Source organism: Pogoniulus pusillus, chromosome 14, assembly GCF_015220805.1.
Source record: "Pogoniulus pusillus isolate bPogPus1 chromosome 14, bPogPus1.pri, whole genome shotgun sequence".
NCBI classification, from domain to species: Eukaryota; Metazoa; Chordata; class Aves; order Piciformes; family Lybiidae; genus Pogoniulus; species Pogoniulus pusillus.
Genome location: NC_087277.1, coordinates 292 through 19597, shown reverse-complemented (window position 1 = coordinate 19597; position 19306 = coordinate 292). Strand labels below are relative to the sequence as shown.

Genomic DNA, 19306 nt, shown 5'->3' with positions numbered 1-19306 from the left:
TGCCTTGCGTGCGGTGTGCTGTTGGCAAAGGCAATAGGCAGAGCGGCGCTGGGCTGAAGGCGCTGCCCCCGGCCGGGCGCAGAGGCGCTCTCGGTTGTCTGTGCTGCCCTCCGGTGTTTGCTCGTGGGTACTGCAGTTGTGTAGCAGCTGCGGTGTGGCGCCGGTGCTCAGTGCTGCCACCGTGTGTTTGCTTGTCCACACTGCATTTCCTCAGCCGCGGCGGTCCCCCGTTTTCCTGCCTCGTCTCTAAAGGCCGTGCACGATTGAAGTGGCTGAAAGCTGAGGGGAGGGGAGGAGAGGAGGGGAAGGTGAGAGGTGGGAGGGAGAGCTGAGAACTGGTTTGGATTTGTAAGTATTGGAGTGAGGAGTTAAAAGCGGCAGGCAGGGGGGGCGGGCCGGCGCTCGGGGGGCGGGCCGGCGCTCGGGGGCCGGGCCGGCGCTCGGGGGGCGGGCCGGCGCTCGGGGGGGCGGGCCGGCGCTCGGGGGGCGGGCCGGCGCTCGGGGGGCGGGGCCGCAGGGAGCGGCAGTGGCGCTGAGCAGGCTGCAGCGGAATGGCGGCGAGCACAGAGCGGCAGGCAGGCAGGCAGGCGGGCAGGGCGTTTCGGGCCAGAGGGAAGCCTCCCGCGTTCCCCGGCAGAGCTGCGTTCTTTGTCTCTCGCAGCAGAGGAGTTTGGGCAGGTGAGTTGCTCGGCAGCGGCGCCGCATCTGAGACGCGTTTTAGCGCAGCTGCCGTAAGTAGCCTTTGCGGCGCTGTCTGCACGTGTCCCTGTGCCACATGTGCTGGGCTCTGGTGCTGCTGTGGCAGGGGGGTTGCGCTGGTAGCTTTGCACAGGTGCCTTCCAAGCCCTACCCTCCTGGGCTCTGTGATCGCACTTAGAGCAGGTTGCGTGCTCGACTTGCCGTCCCGTAGTTATTACGGCTCCGCCAGCGGCGTGTGTGCTCTTATTTTCTCCTTTTTTTTCCTTCTCTCCTTTTTTCCTTTCTTTTCTCCTTTCTTTCCTTCTCTCTTTCTTTCCTTTTCTCTTTTTCCACTTTTTTCTCCTTTTTCCCTCTTCTTTTTCCTTTTCTTGTCTCCTTTTTTCCTTCCTCCTCCCCTTTTTTCCCCTTTCCTCCCTTTCTTCCCCCTCATTTCCCTCCTTTTTTCCCTTCCTTCCTCCCTTGTTCCATCTTTTTTCCTGAGGAGTGTTTAACCTTCTCCCAAGAGTCTGCCTTGGAGCAAAGATTTTCAGCTGCGTTTGAAAGGAGTTCTGCAGCCTTTCTTCAGCAGACCCTAGTGGCCTGACTCGGAGAAATAGAATGGTTTGGCTTGGAAGGAAAATTAGAGATCATCTTGTTGCAACCCCCGGCCATGGGCAGGGACACCTCTCAGTAGATGAGGTTGCTGAAGGTCCCATCCCAGCTGCCTTTGAACACTGCTAACTTGGAGCCTCCTTAGGCAGCCTTTTCCAGTGTCTCACCGCCACAGCTGCTTGCTAGCACCAAGTAAAGTTGGAGCGAATGACTTCTTTAGAAAGGGAATCTTTCCCACCCTAGATTACCAAGAAGTGGTTCATTCTCTTTCTCTTGGTCCTCTTCAGGTGCTTGGAAAGTACAAGCCCTGAGCGGTGTGCGGTGATGGTGCTGTGCAGGCCAAGGCAGGCTTTGAGCAGGCTGTCCGAAGGAAGCAGCTCTGCGGTGCCGGCAGAAGCTGGAGCGGCAGCTGGCAGCCCAGCACAGGTAACTGAGAAGCATCCGAGTGCTGCTTGCACTCTGCCTTTTGTTGTCTCTTGCAGCACTTGACCTTTCCAAAAGAGCAGCTGTGTTCAGCTGCATGGATGGATTTGCCTGCACTCAAGCTGTTTGCAGCCAGGAGCCCGTGCTGCAAACGTGCAGCTGCTGCTTCCGAAGCCACTCCATGTAAATCTGTGCTGCTGTTGGGTTCTGCAGCTCTCTCCAGCAAGCATGGAATGAGCTGAAGGAGCAGCAGGAGCAGCATGGCCATTCCCCAGGCAGCAGGAGGGTTCAGCCCAGCACCAGCTCATGCGGGAGGAGCAGATGCTGAGGAACATCCCCCACGAGATGCAGGTGGCAGAAGAGGCTGGGTCAGGTAAAGCTTTGTGTGGAGTTTGTGCTCCTTCTGGCAGTCAGGTGCACCGGTTCTGAGGAGTAGAAGCATGGAGTGGTTGCTGTTGGAGAAGAGCTTCCAAATCATCCAGGGCAGCCCTTAAGGCAGCACTGCCAGGTCACCCCTAAAGCATGTCCCTGAGCAGCACAGCTGTAGGACTTTGCCTCCCTCCAGGTAGCTGCAGCCAGCAGTGAGGTCACTGATCAGACTCTGTGCTCCTCAAGCCCAGCACCATGTTTGCTGCTGTGCAGGCAGATGCTGAGCAATGCCATGAGCATGCTGCACTGTTACACATAAGCAATCTCTGTTTAACTAGAGCAAAGTGCTGTCTCTGCAACCCACACAGCACAGAGAGAGGCTCCTCAAAAATGGGGGCTGCTTTGCAAGGCAGGGAATGAAAATCACTGAGCTGAACTGAACCTGTACCATAACTGTAGCTGTGTTGACTGCAATTACCCAGTTTGGAAGGAGGCCAGAGAAGCAGCAGACAAATTCTGCCATCTCTTGCAGCCGCCTCATCTCACTGAAATCACTGGGCAGAGCTTGGCTCAACTCTGGCTAAGCCCTTGGAGTCCTGGGGCTTAAGCACTCCAAGTGGTCAGGACCTTGGAGCTGTGCCTCTTTTAAAGGAGGAGTAGATGTTTGATGGATTACCTTTAATCATCTGACTTGCACAATCTTCAAAGCAGTGAGAAACTTCTATGGGCACAAAAAATAGCTTAGAACATGACCCTGCCAGCCTGGAAGAGCAGGGGAGAGGAATAAGGGATCAGGTCTGAAATGGGCTGCAGTTGAATGTGTGCAGGGCAGGGCCATGAGGATGAGCAGAGGGCTGGAGCACCTCTGCTGTGAGGAGAGGCTGAGGGAGTTGGGGCTGTTCAGTTTGGAGAGGAGAAGGCTCCCAGGTGACCTCGTTGTGAGCTTTCAGTACCTTCAAGGGGTCTAAAAGAAAGCTGGGGAGGGACTTTTTAGGCTGTCAGGCAGCGATAGGACTGGGGGGAATGGAACCAAGCTGGAAATGGGGAGATTCAGGCTGGAGGTTAGGAAGAAGTTGTTCAGCATGAGGGTGGTGAGAGCCTGGAAAGGGTTGCCCAGTGAGGTGGTGGAATTGACCAGGTTGGAATCATAGAATCAGAGAATTAAGCAGGTTGGAATAACAGAATCATAGAATTAAGCAGGTTGGAATAACAGAATCACAGAATCAACCAGGTGAGGCTCATGGAATCAACCAATCCAACCTGCTTGATTCTGTGATTCTATGGTTTCTCCCTTCCCTTCTTTGTACCAAGGATCTGATCTCAGCGTGGAGCTGCAATAAATCTTGCTCAAGTGAGATGTGACTCTTCTGAGCACAGCCAGTTTGTCATTTCCCCCCCAAGCAAACAAGCTGCTTGCTCTGCAACTCCAGCTTGCTGCTTAGCATCGCTTAGAGTAGCTTCCTGAAAGAAAGCCCTCAGCTACCTGGAGTAAACCTGGAGAGGGAAACCACTGCTGCTGCTGCCTGTGGGCTAAGAAAGCTGTTCCAAGGAGAAGTTTGACTCTGCTGGCAGGGGGTGGATAAGCTAATTCAGCTTTTCTTCCCTTTGCACTGATCAAGGCAAGTTCTGCACACAGCCTTGCTGCTGTTGTCTGCAGCTAACTTCTTACCTTTGTTTTAAGTGGGTACATAAAGGATGAGTGCACAGCAGGGGATCAGCTTTGTCAGGCAGTGAGTGCACAGAGTGCTCATGTATCTCATTAGGAGTTGTATGTTTATTACAATAAGCATGCATAACTTAGAATCCAACAGGCTGGAGGAGACTTCCAAGCTCAGCCAGCCCAGCCTAGGGCCCAGCCCTGGCCAATCACCCAGCCCATGGCACTAAGTGCCCCAGCCAGGCTTGGCTTCAACACCTCCAGGCACAGCCACTCCATGGAACGTGCAGCTGGTGCTTCCAGAGCCACTCCATGTAAATCTGTGCTGCTGTTGAATTCTGCAGGTCTCTCCATGTATTGTTGTCTCCAAGTGGGACAGATAAAAGTCTCCTCCGTGCCTGACAATGCATGACTTTGAGAACTAGCATCAGTTATTTTTTAGGCACCTGCATTTTCCCATCTCAATTTGCTCCATCACAAGTAGTGCACTGTTGGATTTCCAGAAGCCTTGTATCAATTTGAGTATTGCCTTTTGCACTTGAGCCCCAGCTGAGCAAAAGTACTGTTCAGTGGTGCAGTGGAAGGAGGCTGGACCCCTTTAAGAGTCTTTGATCACAGTCATGTAAGCAGCAAGCTGGTTTTCACGCCAACTAGAGCTTCCCACTAACCACCTCTAGAATGCTAGAATCAGTCAGGGTTGGAAGGGACCACAGGGATCATCTAGTTCCAACCCCTCTGCGATGGGCAGAGACACCCTGCCCTAGAGCAGGCTGTCCAGAGCCTCATCCAGCCTGGCCTTAAACACCTCCATGGATGAGGCCTCAACCACCTCCCTGGGCAACCCATTCCAGGCTCTCACCACTCTCCTGCTGAGCAACTTCTTCCTCACGTCCAGTCTGAATCTTCCCCGCTTCCAGCTTTGCTCCATTCCCCCTAGTCCTGTCCCTACCTGGTAGCCTGAAAAGTCTCTGCCCAGCTCTTTTGCAGGCCCCCTTCAGCTACTGGAAGGTCACAATAAGAATAACAGAAAATAACCAGGAGAACTGTACTGGAATGAATGACATTTCCACATGGGAATATTGCTGGTGTCTTTCAGAGTCTTTTCATCTTCCCTGGACTAACTGAAAACCCCTCTTTCAGTATGTGACCTTGCCTGAGTTGCCTGCTGTTGTGGTCTTCAAAGATGGAGCTTCCTTTGTTTCTGATGGTAAGTAAAAGTGGATATTGGCCATATCATGGAATCAGCCAGGCTGGAAGAGACCTCCAAGATCACCCAGTCCAACCTAGCACCCAGCCCTAACCAATCAACTGGACCCTGGCACTAAGTGCCTAACAACCAGCCTGTACCTCTCTTGGCACAACTTGAGACTGTGTCCCCTTGTTCTGTTGCTGGTTGCCTGGCAGCAGAGCCCAACCCTAGCTGGCTACTGCACTGCTCCTGTGCACTGCGGCCCTCCTCTGGACCTGCTCCAGCAGGTCCTTGTCTCTTCTGTTGGAGGTTCTGTAGCTGTGTGCAGTACTCCAGGTAGGTCTCACCGGAGCAGGGCAGACTCATAGACTCAGAGTCAAGCAGGTTGGAAGAGAGCTCCAAGCTCATCCAGTCCAATCTAGCCCCCAGCCCTGTCCACTCAACTAGACCATGGCACTAAGTGCCTCACCCAGGCTGTTCCTGAGCGCTTCCAGACACGGTGACTCTGTGGTGCCACAGCAAAATACTCCAGGTGGGCCCTCAAGGGTATTCTTTGAGCTGTCATGGAAGGGCTGTGCTTGCCTTCCTCTTCGCTCTATTGCCTTGCAACCAGTCACCCACCAAAGAAAAGTTCACTCAGTGACCTCCTTGATCTGCATTTGATTTAGTTTTACTTTTGAAGTGGCCTGGAGAAGGAAATTTTGTCAAAGAGAAACAATTTTAAACTGCTGTTTTGTGGTGTGACCTGTCTGCTTTTGCCACCCCTGTCAAAACACACAAGCCTTGTTTCAATCCAGGCTCCTAATTCACTTTGCACAAATCTTACTCTCTTAAAATGTATTAGAAGGGTTTTTGTAAACCAGTCAGTGCAGAGGCCCTGCAAGAGACTGGATATTGTTTTATGTGCAGCTTACCATTGGGCAGGAAAGTGCTGTCAGTCACAGTTCCCTTCCCATGTCACATTCCCTTCTGGGAGAGGATTGTTTGTCCTTGGTTTGGGTGAAACTAATCAGCCAATCAGCACTGCATGCTGTGCTCTAATACACTTTTTGTTCAACAGCTGCAAATTGCTTTAGCAGCTTAGGAGTGACATTTCTGGAAAGGTGAGAGACCTTGTCTGGAAACAGTAGAGGGTTAAAAATAGGCTTCTCTAGGCTGAAATAAATGTTATTGCCCACCTCACAGCAGCAACAGAAGAACACATTCTGCTTGCTTGCTTGCTTTCTCTTTTGTTGTCAGAGTGTGAAGATGGTGATTTGTCATCCTGGATAAACAGAGCAAGATTTCAAGGGTATCTTCATGTGGATGGCTTTACACTTCATGAACTTGGAGACAGAGGTGAGCTGCTGCTGCCACTAAAGTCTTTGCCATCTCTTCTACGGAACAGGAGTAACAACTGAGGAGCACTAAGAAGTAACTTTTCAAGCCCCTGAAATTATTTACAGTTAAGATGGACAGTGCCAGTCTGTGTTTGGTGTTGGTGAGACCTGCTCTACTGACAGAAGCCTCATCCAAAGCCTGCACCAGTCCTTTCCTCAACAGAAAAAATGAGTATGTCTAACCCTGTAGTAGTCACACACAAAAAAATGAGTAGGCCTTTTAATTTGAGAGCAGTTTAGGATTTGCATAAACTACCTATCAACTCCTGCAGTGCCTACAGGGAACTGAGAAGTCTTAAGTCTGGATGGGTTTATGTCTTGTATCTGATGGGTTCAGGTAACTTTGAGGTAGATCTGCTCTGTAGTTTTTATCATGGAATCACAGAATGGTTTAGGTTGGAAGGGACCTCAAAGCCCATCCAGTTCCAAGCCCCAGCCATAGGCAGGGACACCTCCCACTAGGACAGGCTGCTCAAGGCCTCGTTCAACCTGGCCTTGAACACCTCCATGGATGGAGCATCCACAAGCTCCCTGGGCAACCTGCACCAGTGTTTGACCCCCCTCGCTGGAAAGAACCCTTTCCTAACATCTAGTTTGAATCTCCCCTCTGCCAGTTTAAACCCATTCTCCCTTACCCTGTCATTACAAGACCCTGTCAATAGTCCTTCCCCAGTCTTCCTGTAGGTCCCCTTCAGATACTGGAAGGCCACACCAAGGTTTCCTTCTCCAGGCTGCAGAGCTCCTGCTCTCTCAGCCTGTCCTCAGAGCAGAGCTGCTGCAGCCCTCTCAGCATCTTGGTGGCCTCCTCTGCACTGGCTCCAACACTTCCATGTCCTTCTTGTGCTGGGGGCTCCAGAACTGCCCCCAGGACTGCAGGTGGGGTGTGAGGAGAGCAGAGGCAAGGGGCAGAATCCCCTCCCTTGCCCTGCTGCCCACACTGCTCTTGCTGGAGCCCAGCACAGGGCTGCTGTCTGGGCTGCACTCACACTGCAGGCTCATCTTCTAAGTCGGAATACTTTCCAGCTGGGAATGCATGTTTCCTTTTTAAATGGTTTCAAGTATTTTATTCCTTATTTTAGGAAAACTTGTGGCTATTGCAGTCATTGATGATAAAAACTCTTCAGTGGAACATACCAGGAACAGAACTGAGTGTTGGTGACAGTGTGGGAGAAGTTTGCTGATATGATGTAGAGAACTTGGGGAAGTTTGTTAGATCTGAAGAGATGCCAGGGTGAGTGAGTGAACTTGTGGATGTTCCCTGGCTTATGACTTGTGGATGTTGCCTGGCTTAGAACTTCAGCCTGTGACTCTGTTGTAGCACACTGCAAGCTGAAGGAGGTGATGGGAGCTCCTGTGTTGCTCCTCTGCCATTTGGTAATGAGGTCACAGGAGCAAACAATGATCACGTGGCTTTCTAAAGCCTCTGGGTCACCTTTAAAGCACAAACAGGAGCAAAGGAGTTCTGATGCCTTTGAGATGAGCTCAGTGAGCTTAAGGAAGTGACTGTTCCTCAGCTCAGTTGCATTAAAAACAACTTGAGTGATGCCTTACATATTCACTGTCTATGGAACTTATATTAAGGAGGGGCATTTCAGTCGGACTGTAGTTTGCTGAAGAGACTGAGAGGAAGAAGACCTTCTTCTGTCCCTTTCTGACTGCACATGTGGACTAAGAAAGGATTTTCAGTGCAGTGTAGGCTGTTTTCCCAGGCTGCTTTGGATTGTCTTCAGCCGCAGTGCTGCCTCTTGAGGAGTCAGTGGACGGAGCGAAGCAGCCTGAATGTCTGAGACTCTAGGAGTCAGCCTTTCAACCCTTAGACACCAAGCAAGGTGTTTTTTGGTCCATCTTGCTGAGGAGTTACTGTGTGCTGCTTACTGTAGTGTTTATTCTTTGTGTTTTGAGAGAGAATATAGCAGTTTTTCAGAGCTAACTTTCTGTTCCCTCCAGACTAAAATCTGTCACTCAGGAAGTTGCCAGAGATTATGGGGATAGTTTTCACAGGTAGGCACAACATGGTACCATGGTCAATAGCATTCTGCATTAGCCTGCCTAAACCAGCAGGAATTGGTTTGTTTTCTGCATGAAAAATGCTACAGTGCCTGTTTTAGTATTCATATGCTGAAATTTAACAAGACTATTCCATTAACTGAACGTGTTCTGAGGTGCTGACTGTCCTGTACACTGTCTGGTTTCTGATTGTATTGCTTAGTATCTCCTTAGTTACAGGAAAAGTGTTTAAGAAAGACCCTTCACTGGAAATGATTGTTCAGTTTTCTTGTCCACCATTCTGTCTTTCACTGCTTCTCTTGCAGGGATTTCCAGTTTGGCCACATGGATGGGAATGACCACATGAACAGTTTGCTAATGGAGTGAGTAAATCCTTGGTTGAATATTCTTTCTGCTCTTGTATCTGGTGTTAATGAACTGAAAACAGTATGATGAAGAGCTCTTCCCTTTCCTGGGTGCCCTGGCACAACTTGAGACTGTGTCCCCTTGTTCTGGTGCTGGCTGCCTGGCAGCAGAGCCCAACCCCAGCTGGCTACAGCCTCCCTGCAGGGAGCTGCAGATAGCAATGAGCTCTGCCCTGAGCCTCCTCTTCTGCAGGCTGCACACCCCCAGCTCCCTCAGCCTCTCCTCATAGGGTTTGTGTTCCAGGCCCCTCCCCAGCCTTGCTGCCCTTCTCTGGACACCTTCCAGCACCTCAACATTTCTCCTGAATTGAGGAGCCCACAACTGGACACAGTACTCAAAGTGTGGCCTGAGCAGTGCTGAGCACAAGGGCAGAAGAACCTCCCTTGTCCTGCTGCCCACACTGCTCCTGAGCCAGCCCAGGATGCCATTGGCTCTGCTGCCCACCTGGGCACTGCTGCCTCCTCTTCAGCTCCTCTCTGCCAGCACCCCCAGGGCCCTCTCTGCCTGGCTGCTCTCAGCCACTCTGTCCCCAGCCTGCAGTGCTGCTCGGGGTTGTTGTGGCCAAAGTGCAGAACCCTGCCCTTGGCCTTGTTCAATCTCATCCCTCTATTAAATGTGGCCTCTGTTAAATTGACTTCTCTATTACAGCTGTAACTTAGGTTTTCCTTAGTTAACTCTGCAGGGCATTAGGCACATTCAAAGTTATGTCAGTTTGTAACTGGGGCTGTAAAGAATGGTTATGCATTGCCTGTGCTTCTGATTTCAGGAGAGTCCCATTTCATTCTTGATGCTTTCTTTAAGAGAGGCATACAACTGAGCTCCCTCAGAGAAGCAGCATGAAGTGCATGAAGGATGCTGGCTGCACTCAGTACAGACAAGGCACATTGGAGTAGGTTAACAAGATGCTTGACATTTGCCCTTAATGGTCATTGTCTTCAAATGCATCATTCGGGAGTGAAGTTGCTTGGCATTTGCAGTTGACTACTTCTTCTCTGGCCTTTGGAGTGAAGGAAGGGAAAAACCAGAGTTGAAGATGTCAGCTCTGTAAGTTTTCTCTGGGTGATCAAAGCATGCACAACATCCTGTGCTTGTGCTCTGGAAGATTCTAGGAGCTTCCCGGGGACTCAGGGAGCACAAGTTCTGGATTTCTGTGGGCTGTCTCTAGATGAACACCTGAATGCAGTGAATCTAAAAGCAGCTGTCTCTCATTTGAAGTTAAAGTGATGTGAGTGATCTGGTGCTTTATAGGTGCCAAAAAGGAGACCTTCTTCACCTGCTTCTCCTGTGCAAGCTCTTCTGTCTGTCTGCTGAGATGTTTCTGCCTGTTTCTCTGGCAGAGAAGTGTTTGCTTTTTTGGCTGGGTAAGTAGGAGATTTGTTTTGTTGATTTGCTTTGTTTTGTCGCTGAATACTTGGTGCAGCTGGCCTCAGATGCTGTTTGTTCACAAAGGACACACTACTGTGTGATTGGTGGGCATAGAAGCAGTAATTGCTGACAGAAGCACGCTTGTGACCTTGGCTGTAAATTCATGAACAGGCATTACAGTGTTTCTGTCTCTGCAAGCCAAAGTACTCTCATGCTGAAGAACTTCTTCCTCAGATCCACTCTAAGCAGCCCTGCTCTCCCTCAGCTTCAAACCATTCCCCTTGCCCTGTCTTTAGACACCCTTATGGAAAAAGTCCCTCTGCAGCCTTCCTGCTGCAGGTTCCCTTCAGGTACTGGGAGGTAGCTTTAAAGTCTCCCTGGAGTCTTGTCCCCTTCAGGCTGAGCAGCCCCAGCTCCCTCAGCCTATCCTCTTAGAAGTGCTCCAGCCCTTGGCTCATCCTCGTGGTCCTGCTCTGAACTGGTTCCAGCAGTTTTTCGTTCTTCAGCTGGACTGTGGCCATGTGGAATGTTTTGGGTTGTGCTTTTGCCTTTGCATGCTGAAAGACTTCCTGTGTTACCTTAGTAGTACGTTTCATGTGCAAGGTTCCTGTCTGTGATCTCTTGCTGCTGGGGAAGTCATGAGCTACCTGTGGGGGTATCACAGTATCACAGTATCACCAAGGTTGGAAGAGACCTCACAGATCATCAAGTCCAACCCTTTACCACAGTGCCCAAGGCTAGACCATGGCACCAAGTGCCACATCCAACCTTGCCTTGAACTGCCCCAGGGACGACGACTCCACCACCTCCCCAGGCAGCCCATTCCAGTGCCTAATGACTATCTCAGTGAAGAACTTTCTCCTCACCTCGAGCCGAAATTTCCCCTGGCGCAGCCTGAGGCTGTGTCCTCTTGTTCTGGAGCTGGCCACCTGAGAGAAGAGAGCAACCTCCTCCTGGCCACAACCACCCTTCAGGTAGTTGTAGACAGCAATAAGGTCACCCCTGAGCCTCCTCTTCTCCAGGCTAAACAACCCCAGCTCCCTCAGCCTCTCCTCGTAGGGCTTGTGCTCGAGGCCTCTCACCAGCCTCGTCGCCCTTCTCTGGACACGCTCAAGCATCTCAGTGTCCTTCCTAAACTGGGGGGCCCAGAACTGAACGCAGTACTCGAGGTGTGGTCTGACCAGTGCAGAGTACAGGGGCAGAATGACCTCCCTGCTCCTGCTGACCACACCACTCCTGATGCAGGCCAGGATGCCACTGGCTCTCTTGGCCACCTGGGCACACTGCTGGCTCATGTTCAGGCGGGTATCAATCAGTACCCCCAGATCCCTCTCTGTCTGGCTGCTCTCCAGCCACTCCGACCCCAGCCTGTATCTCTGCATGGGGTTGTTGTGGCCAAAGTGCAGCACCCTGCACTTTGAGCTATTGAACCCCATCCCATTGGCCTCTGCCCATCTGTACAGGCGGTCAAGGTCCCGCTGCAGAGCCCTTCTGCCCTCCAGCTCAGTCACATCTGCCCCCAGCTTAGTGTCATCTGCAAACTTGCTGATGACTGACTCGATGCCCTCATCCAGATCATCTATGAAGATGTTAAAGAGGATGGGGCCCAGCACTGATCCCTGAGGGACACCACTAGTGACTGGCCGCCAGCTGGATGTGGCACCATTCACCACCACTCTCTGGGTCCGGCCCTCCAGCCAGTTCCTAACCCAGCACAGAGTGTTACCATCCAAGCCGCGGGCTGACAGCTTAGCCAGCAGTTTGCTGTGGGGGACAGTGTCAAAGGCCTTGCTGAAGTCCAGATAGACCACATCCACAGGCCTCCCCACATCCACCAAGCGGGTCACCTGATCATAGAAGGAGATCAGGTTAGAAAGGCAGGATCTGCCCTTCCTAAACCCATGCTGGCTGGACCTGAGATCTTTGCCATCCCTCAGGTGCGCAGTTATTGGCCCCAAGAGAACCTGCTCCATCAGTTTCCCTGGCACTGAGGTCAGGCTGACAGGTCTGTAGTTCCCAGGTTCCTCCATCCGACCCTTTTTGTGGATGGGGACCACGTTGGCCATTTTCCAGTCTCCTGGGACCTCTCCGGTGAGCCAGGACTGCTGGAAAATGAAATGCAGTAAGCTTCCATCGCGTTGCCTGCACGGATGTGAGGGGACAAAGTACTGCTGAGAAGCCTTTTTGTACCATTCTCTTCCCCCTTCCCCTCTTGCCTTTAAGGGAGCACACACAGGGAGAAGCTCACTGAGCGCCCTCTGACATGCTGTAGGAATTCTTAGCTTTGCAGTGTTTTACACTGTGGCTCTTCAAACCTGTAACCCATCTGCTTTCCATTGCCAGCGAGCTGACCATCCGTACTACCGTCGCCTTGAATGCCTCCAACCAGCAGTGTTTGCTGCCAGACAGACACCTGGAGAAGACAGAGGACATGGTTAAGTTCATGAAGGATATCTTGGATGGTGCTGCTGAAGTAAGTCTTTGTTGTGGCTTGAGATATATTGGTTGGTGTTTGGTTTTTCCCCCCTTAGCTGCGGTGGCTCCGATTGTTACGCCGTGTGATTTATCTTCCTGTCCTGGCTGTCTTCCCGTGCTGGGTGCTGGCAGTGAATACGTGGTGAGGAGTGCTTGGGGTGTGCCATCCTTTGCTGTTCTCACTGTGGGAACTCCAAGAGCCATGGAATGGGTGCGTTATGAGTGATGCACAATTAATAACCAATATTAATGTTGGTATCCAGGCAAAGGTTGTTAGTAACTACAACCAACCTGTTTCTTATCATTCAGTCTCTGCAGAAAGCTTATTGACAAGGTTCAAAGCACACAGCTGGGGTATTTGTACACTTAGAATCATGGAATCAGCCAGGTTGGAAGAGACCTCCAAGCTCATCCAGCCCAACCTAGCCCCAGCCCTCTCCAGTCAGCTAGGCCATGGCACTAAGTGCCTCATCCAGGCTTTTCTTGAGCAGCTGCAGGGACGGCGACTCCCTAGGCAGCCTCTGTGGTCTGAGAGCAGAGCAGCAACTTGCTGTTAGTTTGCTGTGATGGTCTCAAACAACTGTGGGAGAGTTTGGCATGAGCCTGTTGGAATGCTTAGCCTTACTGGAGGAGCTGGGAGCGTCTGGGCAGCATGAAATGCAAGAGCAATTGCTTTTCACTTCCTTCTTAAGGGACTTAAGGGTTGGGAGGTCTGAAGAATGAACTGTTGGGATCATAACTGCAAAGTGTCAGCAGTTTTGACATGGTTCCATTTGACATTGCAGGCACAGGCTGGTGATGGACTTCTGCAACGAAGCAAGAGAGTCATCTATGAGGCCAAGGCTGCTGTAATGGTAGAGTTCATTGCTTATTCAGTGAGGTGATGCTCTTGTCAGTCAAGAAGGACTTGGTTGCAGAGGCTTTAGAAATGCTTTGATGTAAGCTTGTTGCTATGCTGTGCCTAGTGTATCTATTGTCACTATTTAGAACTAGGCTTAAACCAAATGAACTTCTGGATTAAAACAGCCAATCATGTCTGCCACAGTTCTAACTGTTCCACCTGCAGGAATGTCACATTTTTCACTCTGCTGTTAGTCTGATGTATTTTAAGGGACAGAATCATGAAAATCCAACCTCTTTTCCTTGAGCTTTTTGCCATCGCTTCAGAGGTTCTTTTGTGTTCTGAGCAATGTTTTGGTTTCAGTCTGTCCCAGTCCTCTGTCAGCCTCCCAGCCAAGAAATCTCTGCTGCTGGTGAGGCGGAGCAGCTTCTGTCTGTTGTTACTTGTCCTAGTGCTGAGCACCACCAAGCAGCAGCTGGCACCTTGGTGCTGACCCCTGCCCCTCGGCAATGTATAGACGTTAAGGAGATCCCTTCTCTTCCCCAGACTAAACATCCCCAGGCCTCTCTCTCTTCTTTCCAGCCCCCTCCTCTCTTGCCCCCCCACCGTTTCCCCCTCCCCCAGTCCTTTCTTCCCCCCCTCCACCTCCTCCCTTTTCCCACCCCTCCTCTCTTCACCCCCCCACCTCCTCTCTTTTCCCACCCCTCCTCTCTTCACCCCCCCACCTCCTCTCTTCTCCCACCCCTCCTCTCTTCACCCCCCCACCTCCTCTCTTCTCCCACCCCTCCTCTCTTCACCCCCCCACCTCCTCTCTTCTCCCACCCCTCCTCTCTTCACCCCCTCCACCTCCTCTCTTCTCCCACCCCTCCTCTCTTCACCCCCCCACCTCCCTTCTCCCCCCACCCCTCCTCTCTTCACCCCCCCACCTCCTCTCTTTTCCCACCCCTCCTCTCTTCACCCCCCCACCTCCTCTCCTTTCCCACCCCTCCTCTCTTCACCCCCCCACCTCCTCTCTTTCCCACCCCTCCTCTCTTCACCCCCCCACCTCCTCTCTTTTCCCACCCCTCCTCTCTTCACCCCCCCACCTCCTCTCTTTCCCCCCCCTCCTCTCTTCATCCCCCCACCTCCTCTCTTTTCCCACCCCTCCTCTCTTCACCCCCCCACCTCCTCTCTTTTCCCACCCCTCCTCTCTTCACCCCCCCACCTCCTCTCTTTCCCACCCCTCCTCTCTTCACCCCCCCACCTCCTCTCTTTTCCCACCCCTCCTCTCTTCACCCCCCACCTCCTCTCTTTTCCCACCCCTCCTCTCTTTACCCCCCCACCTCCTCTCTTTTCCCACCCCCTCCTCTCTTCACCCCCCACTCCTCTCTTTTCCCCACCCTCCTCTCTTCCCACCCCTCCTCTCTCTTCCCACCCCTCCTCTCTTCCCACCCCTCCTCTCTCTTCCCACCCCTCCTCTCTCTTCCCACCCCTCCTCTCTTTTCCCACCCCTCCTCTCTTTTCCCACCCCTCCTCTCTTTTCCCACCCCCTCCTCTCTTTTCCCACCCCTCCTCTCTTTTCCCACCCCTCCTCTCTTTTCCCACCCTCCTCTCTTTTCCCACCCCTCCTCTCTTTCCCACCCCCTCCTCTCTTTTCCCACCCCTCCTCTCTTTTCCCACCCCTCCTCTCTTTTCCCACCCCTCCTCTCTTTTCCCACCCCTCCTCTCTTTTCCCACCCCTCCTCTCTTTCCCCCCCCTCCTCTCTTTTCCCACCCCTCCTCTCTTTCCCCCCCCCTCCTCTCTTTTCCCACCCCTCCTCTCTTTTCCCACCCCTCCTCTCTTTTCCCACCCCTCCTCTCTTTTCCCACCCCTCCTCTCTTTTCCCACCCCTCCTCTCTTTCCCACCCCTCCTCTCTTTTCCCACCCCTCCTCTCTTTCCCCCCCCTCCTCTCTTTTCCCACCCCTCCTCTCTTTCCCACCCCTCCTCTCTTTTCCCACCCCTCCTCTCTTTTCCCACCCCTCCTCTCTTTTCCCACCCCTCCTCTCTTTTCCCACCCCTCCTCTCTTTTCCCACCCCTCCTCTCTTTTCCCACCCCTCCTCTCTTTTCCCACCCCTCCTCTCTTTTCCCACCCCTCCTCTCTTTTCCCACCCCTCCTCTCTTTTCCCACCCCTCCTCTCTTTTCCCACCCCTCCTCTCTTTCCCACCCCTCCTCTCTTTTCCCACCCCTCCTCTCTTTTCCCACCCCTCCTCTCTTTTCCCCCCCCTCCTCTCTTTTCCCACCCCTCCTCTCTTTTCCCACCCCTCCTCTCTTTTCCCCCCCCTCCTCTCTTTTCCCACCCCTCCTCTCTTTTCCCCCCCCTCCTCTCTTTTCCCACCCCTCCTCTCTTTTCCCACCCCTCCTCTCTTTTCCCACCCCTCCTCTCTTTTCCCCCCCCTCCTCTCTTTTCCCCCCCCTCCTCTCTTTTCCCCCCCCTCCTCTCTTTTCCCCCCCCTCCTCTCTTTTCCCCCCCCTCCTCTCTTTTCCCACCCCTCCTCTCTTTTCCCACCCCTCCTCTCTTTTCCCCCCCCTCCTCTCTTTTCCCCCCCCTCCTCTCTTTTCCCACCCCTCCTCTCTTCACCCCCCACCTCCTCTCTTTTCCCACCCCTCCTCTCTTCACCCCCCCACCTCCTCTCTTTTCCCACCCCTCCTCTCTTCACCCCCCCACCTCCTCTCTTTTCCCACCCCTCCTCTCTTCACCCCCCCACCTCCTCTCTTTTCCCACCCCTCCTCTCTTCACCCCCCCACCTCCTCTCTTTTCCCACCCCTCCTCTCTTCACCCCCCCACCTCCTCTCTTTTCCCACCCCTCCTCTCTTCACCCCCCCACCTCCTCTCTTTTCCCACCCCTCCTCTCTTCACCCCCCCACCTCCTCTCTTTTCCCACCCCTCCTCTCTTCCCCCCCCCACCTCCTCTCTTTTCCCACCCCTCCTCTCTTCACCCCCCCACCTCCTCTCTTTTCCCACCCCTCCTCTCTTCACCCCCCCACCTCCTCTCTTTTCCCACCCCTCCTCTCTTCACCCCCCCACCTCCTCTCTTTTCCCACCCCTCTTCTCCTCACCCTCCCCCATTTTTCTCTCCCTCCCCACCTCCTCTCTTCTCTCTCCCCCACAATAACGAGAGCCACACCAGAGGCCAGAGCTGTGCTGTCGCAGCAAGCAAAGGGCAAAGGAGGCAACGAGATGCTGTAGGGACTCTGACTCTTGCTGCCAGGCTGCAACAAGAGGAAGGGAGAGTCTGGCCCCCAACAGGTGAAAACAAGAGAGGAGCAAGGCAGGAAGCACAAAAGCAAACCTATCTCATGAAGGAAACAGCACAACTTCAAGCACAGTTTTAAGCACAGCATACCAAGGAGGAACAGAAATCCCAAGCAGAGCAAAGGGGAGGAGTGGCTTAGAGAAAAGCAAAAGCACCCCACAAAGCACACAGCCAAAACACCACCCCACAAAGGACACAGCCAACCTACCCCCGCAAAGGGGATCAGCCAAAGGCTTCTGCCTCTCCTGGGGCAGCTTAAAAAGGGGAGGTCAATTGAAGTCTCCTCCCACCCCAGCTGTGGCCACTTTGCCCTCCCTGCTCAGTGCCCTTTATAAGCAGAGCAGGAGGAGCCCAGCCCCAAGCTGGGCCCATTGCGGGCCAAGGGATCCTCCGCCTGGCATCCCAGGTGAGTGCGCACGGGTGAGCACCGGGTGCGTGGTGGAGGGTTTCAAAGGCTGGGGGGCCTGGCTGGCCCCCTGGCTAGCTAGGGCCACCTTAGGGCTGGGCTACTGACCCACTGCAACATCCCCCTTAGCTCACGGGTGCTAAGTCTGTGTTGCTACTGAGGCTGAGGTTTCTCTAGGAGGTTGGATCCTCGAAGGTTTTGCTCTGGGTTCTGCGATGGAGGCAAAGATGGAGCAGGAGCACTAACTGGAGCTGGTAACGGACCAGCAGCAGCAGCTGGTAATGGAACTGGTAATGGAGCAGGAGCTGGTAACGTAGAGTGGAGAGGAGGAGGAGGGAAGCAGCAGAGACTGCCCGGGGGAAGGCAGAGAGTGGGGGCAGGACGGCAGGGGCTGCCCGGGGAAAGGTGGAGGGCAGCGGCAGGAGGGCAGGGAAGAGGTACAGAGCTTTCAGGTGCTGAGCTTCAACAGAAAGACCTGATGGAAAAGAAAAGAGACTAACTTGTTTAGCAAAAGTACTCTCTGGAATTTCCCAAGTCGCTTATTTATTGAAGGCAGTCATTTGTTGGTCATTGTCATCACGAGAGAGGACCTTTTGGTTTGCGTTAGGGTGGTTTGGGCTTGCCTGTAACTCCAGGCCCCTCAGAAATTGATGGGGGGGGAAAACCCCAACCCATGGATGTTCTCTTGGTTGTCTTTAACAGATAAACAAAGAGCAAGTGCGACTGAAAGAGCTTTGCAGGTAACAACTCTGTGACCCTGTTTGGAGAGTTTTGAATTGGTCATTGCCAGCGAGATCAAGGTAGTGCCCCTTGGCCTTGCTGCATGTGGTGAACTGCTCCTAACACAGCCCAGCTGAACACAGAGTCAGGTGAAATGAAGGCTGAAGAGATAGGAAAAGTCTTTCTCAGCCTCATAGCTAAAGACAGTTTAGTTTCCCCAAGAAGTCCCATTCTACCTGTTGTGCATTGGTTTGATGCCAAAGCCAAACAACTGCCCCAGACCTTTCTATTTTCTCAGCTTTGGTGTAAATGAATATGAATTGAGGTTGGATGAGGCCCTGAGCAGCCTGTTGCAGTGGGAGGTATCCCTGCCTAGAGCAGAGGGTTGGGACTGGATGATCCTTGAGGTCCCTTCCAACCTAAACCATTCAATGAAGTCTTTTGTCAGCTCCTAGGATTAGTGACAGTGGGGAATGTTTGCTTGCTATGAGCTGAGGGAGCTGTTTCCTAAATGGAATGTTCATTAGTTCTTTAGCACCTGAAAATGTTGGCAGGCTACTTGATAAACCTCCTGGAACGCAGGGGCCTGTTGAATTGTTTTCCCAGTGCCTGAACAACTTGCAGTGCTGTAATGGGTTAGCCTCCTGTTTCCCTCCAACACAGAAGTGAGGCAAAAGTAACACAGCCAAGGAAAAACCCTCTGGGTTGAGATCAAGAGGTAAATACAAAATGAGATCCTGCAGTGCACAATTACCTTAGCCTGTTTCTGTTTGCAGAAAGCAGGAGTCAGCCACCTGCCACCCATCCCCTCCTGACCCCAACCCCAGAAACCCAAAGCAGCACTTGGCACAGGAGGTCTCTCGTGTTGCAGTCTCAACTTCAAGCCCTGGAATACTTTGCTTCAGCCAGCAGCATGGGGTTGGATACCAACAGCAGAGTCGACTTAACCTGTGACTAAGTGAACTTTAAGTGTTCTGACTCCACAGTGGAACCTGATAAAGAAAGATGTGAATGGAAGCAGGCTCTGACTGCTCTGTGTAACTGATGAGAAGCTTTCTGAAGGAGGTGAATTTGTTTTACAGCCCTTCCCTCAGCTGGTTACAGATCTTCAAGGTAGCTGCTGGTGCAGTGTCTGTTGGAGACTGTTAGCCACTCTGAAGGAGGGAGTTAGTGGAGCATCATAGGAACATGTAGAGAGATTGGTCAGGAAAAGGCATTTGTGTTACCCTTTTGAGTCATTTGAGTCACTTTTATTGTAATCCCATGGCTGAGAGCAGGACTCCTTTGTGTCCAGGGTTAAAATCTTCAAGGAGAAACAGTGCCAAGGCTCTGAATTGATTGGGACTTGGTGCTGCTAGTTACAATGTAGGACAGTTAAGGCAGTCCTGTGTTTTGTGATTTGCCTTTTTTCCTACCGTTCTAGTTTTGGCTCGGGCTAGTGTGAAGTGTCTCTGGAACGAGGTCCTTGTGGTCCCTTCTGACCCTGACTGATTCTGTGATTCCA

The 19306-nt window shown here is 52.5% G+C and overlaps 1 protein-coding gene across 25 annotated transcripts; it reads left to right on the top strand.

Moving 5' to 3' along the window:
* Positions 1-508: 508 nt before the first annotated feature.
* LOC135181123 (uncharacterized) lies at positions 509-18819 on the top strand. 25 transcript variants are annotated; one of them, XM_064154000.1, is made up of 12 exons: positions 4862-4946; positions 6316-6479; positions 7387-7538; positions 8255-8308; positions 8620-8676; positions 9486-9608; positions 9968-10080; positions 12428-12518; positions 12616-12770; positions 13345-13413; positions 17785-17822; positions 18579-18819. In XM_064154000.1, exons 6-12 carry the CDS (start codon positions 9572-9574, stop codon positions 18754-18756), a joined length of 681 nt encoding a protein of 226 aa, XP_064010070.1. In that variant the 5' UTR covers positions 4862-4946; positions 6316-6479; positions 7387-7538; positions 8255-8308; positions 8620-8676; positions 9486-9571; the 3' UTR covers positions 18757-18819. The 25 variants fall into 25 exon arrangements, 15 of the variants coding, with proteins under 15 accessions (XP_064010064.1, XP_064010065.1, XP_064010063.1 ...); XM_064153997.1 differs by lacking the exon at positions 6316-6479 and having other exon boundaries at positions 4758-6266; XM_064154002.1 differs by lacking the exons at positions 6316-6479; positions 7387-7538 and having other exon boundaries at positions 4853-6266.
* The last annotated feature ends 487 nt before the right edge of the window (positions 18820-19306 follow it).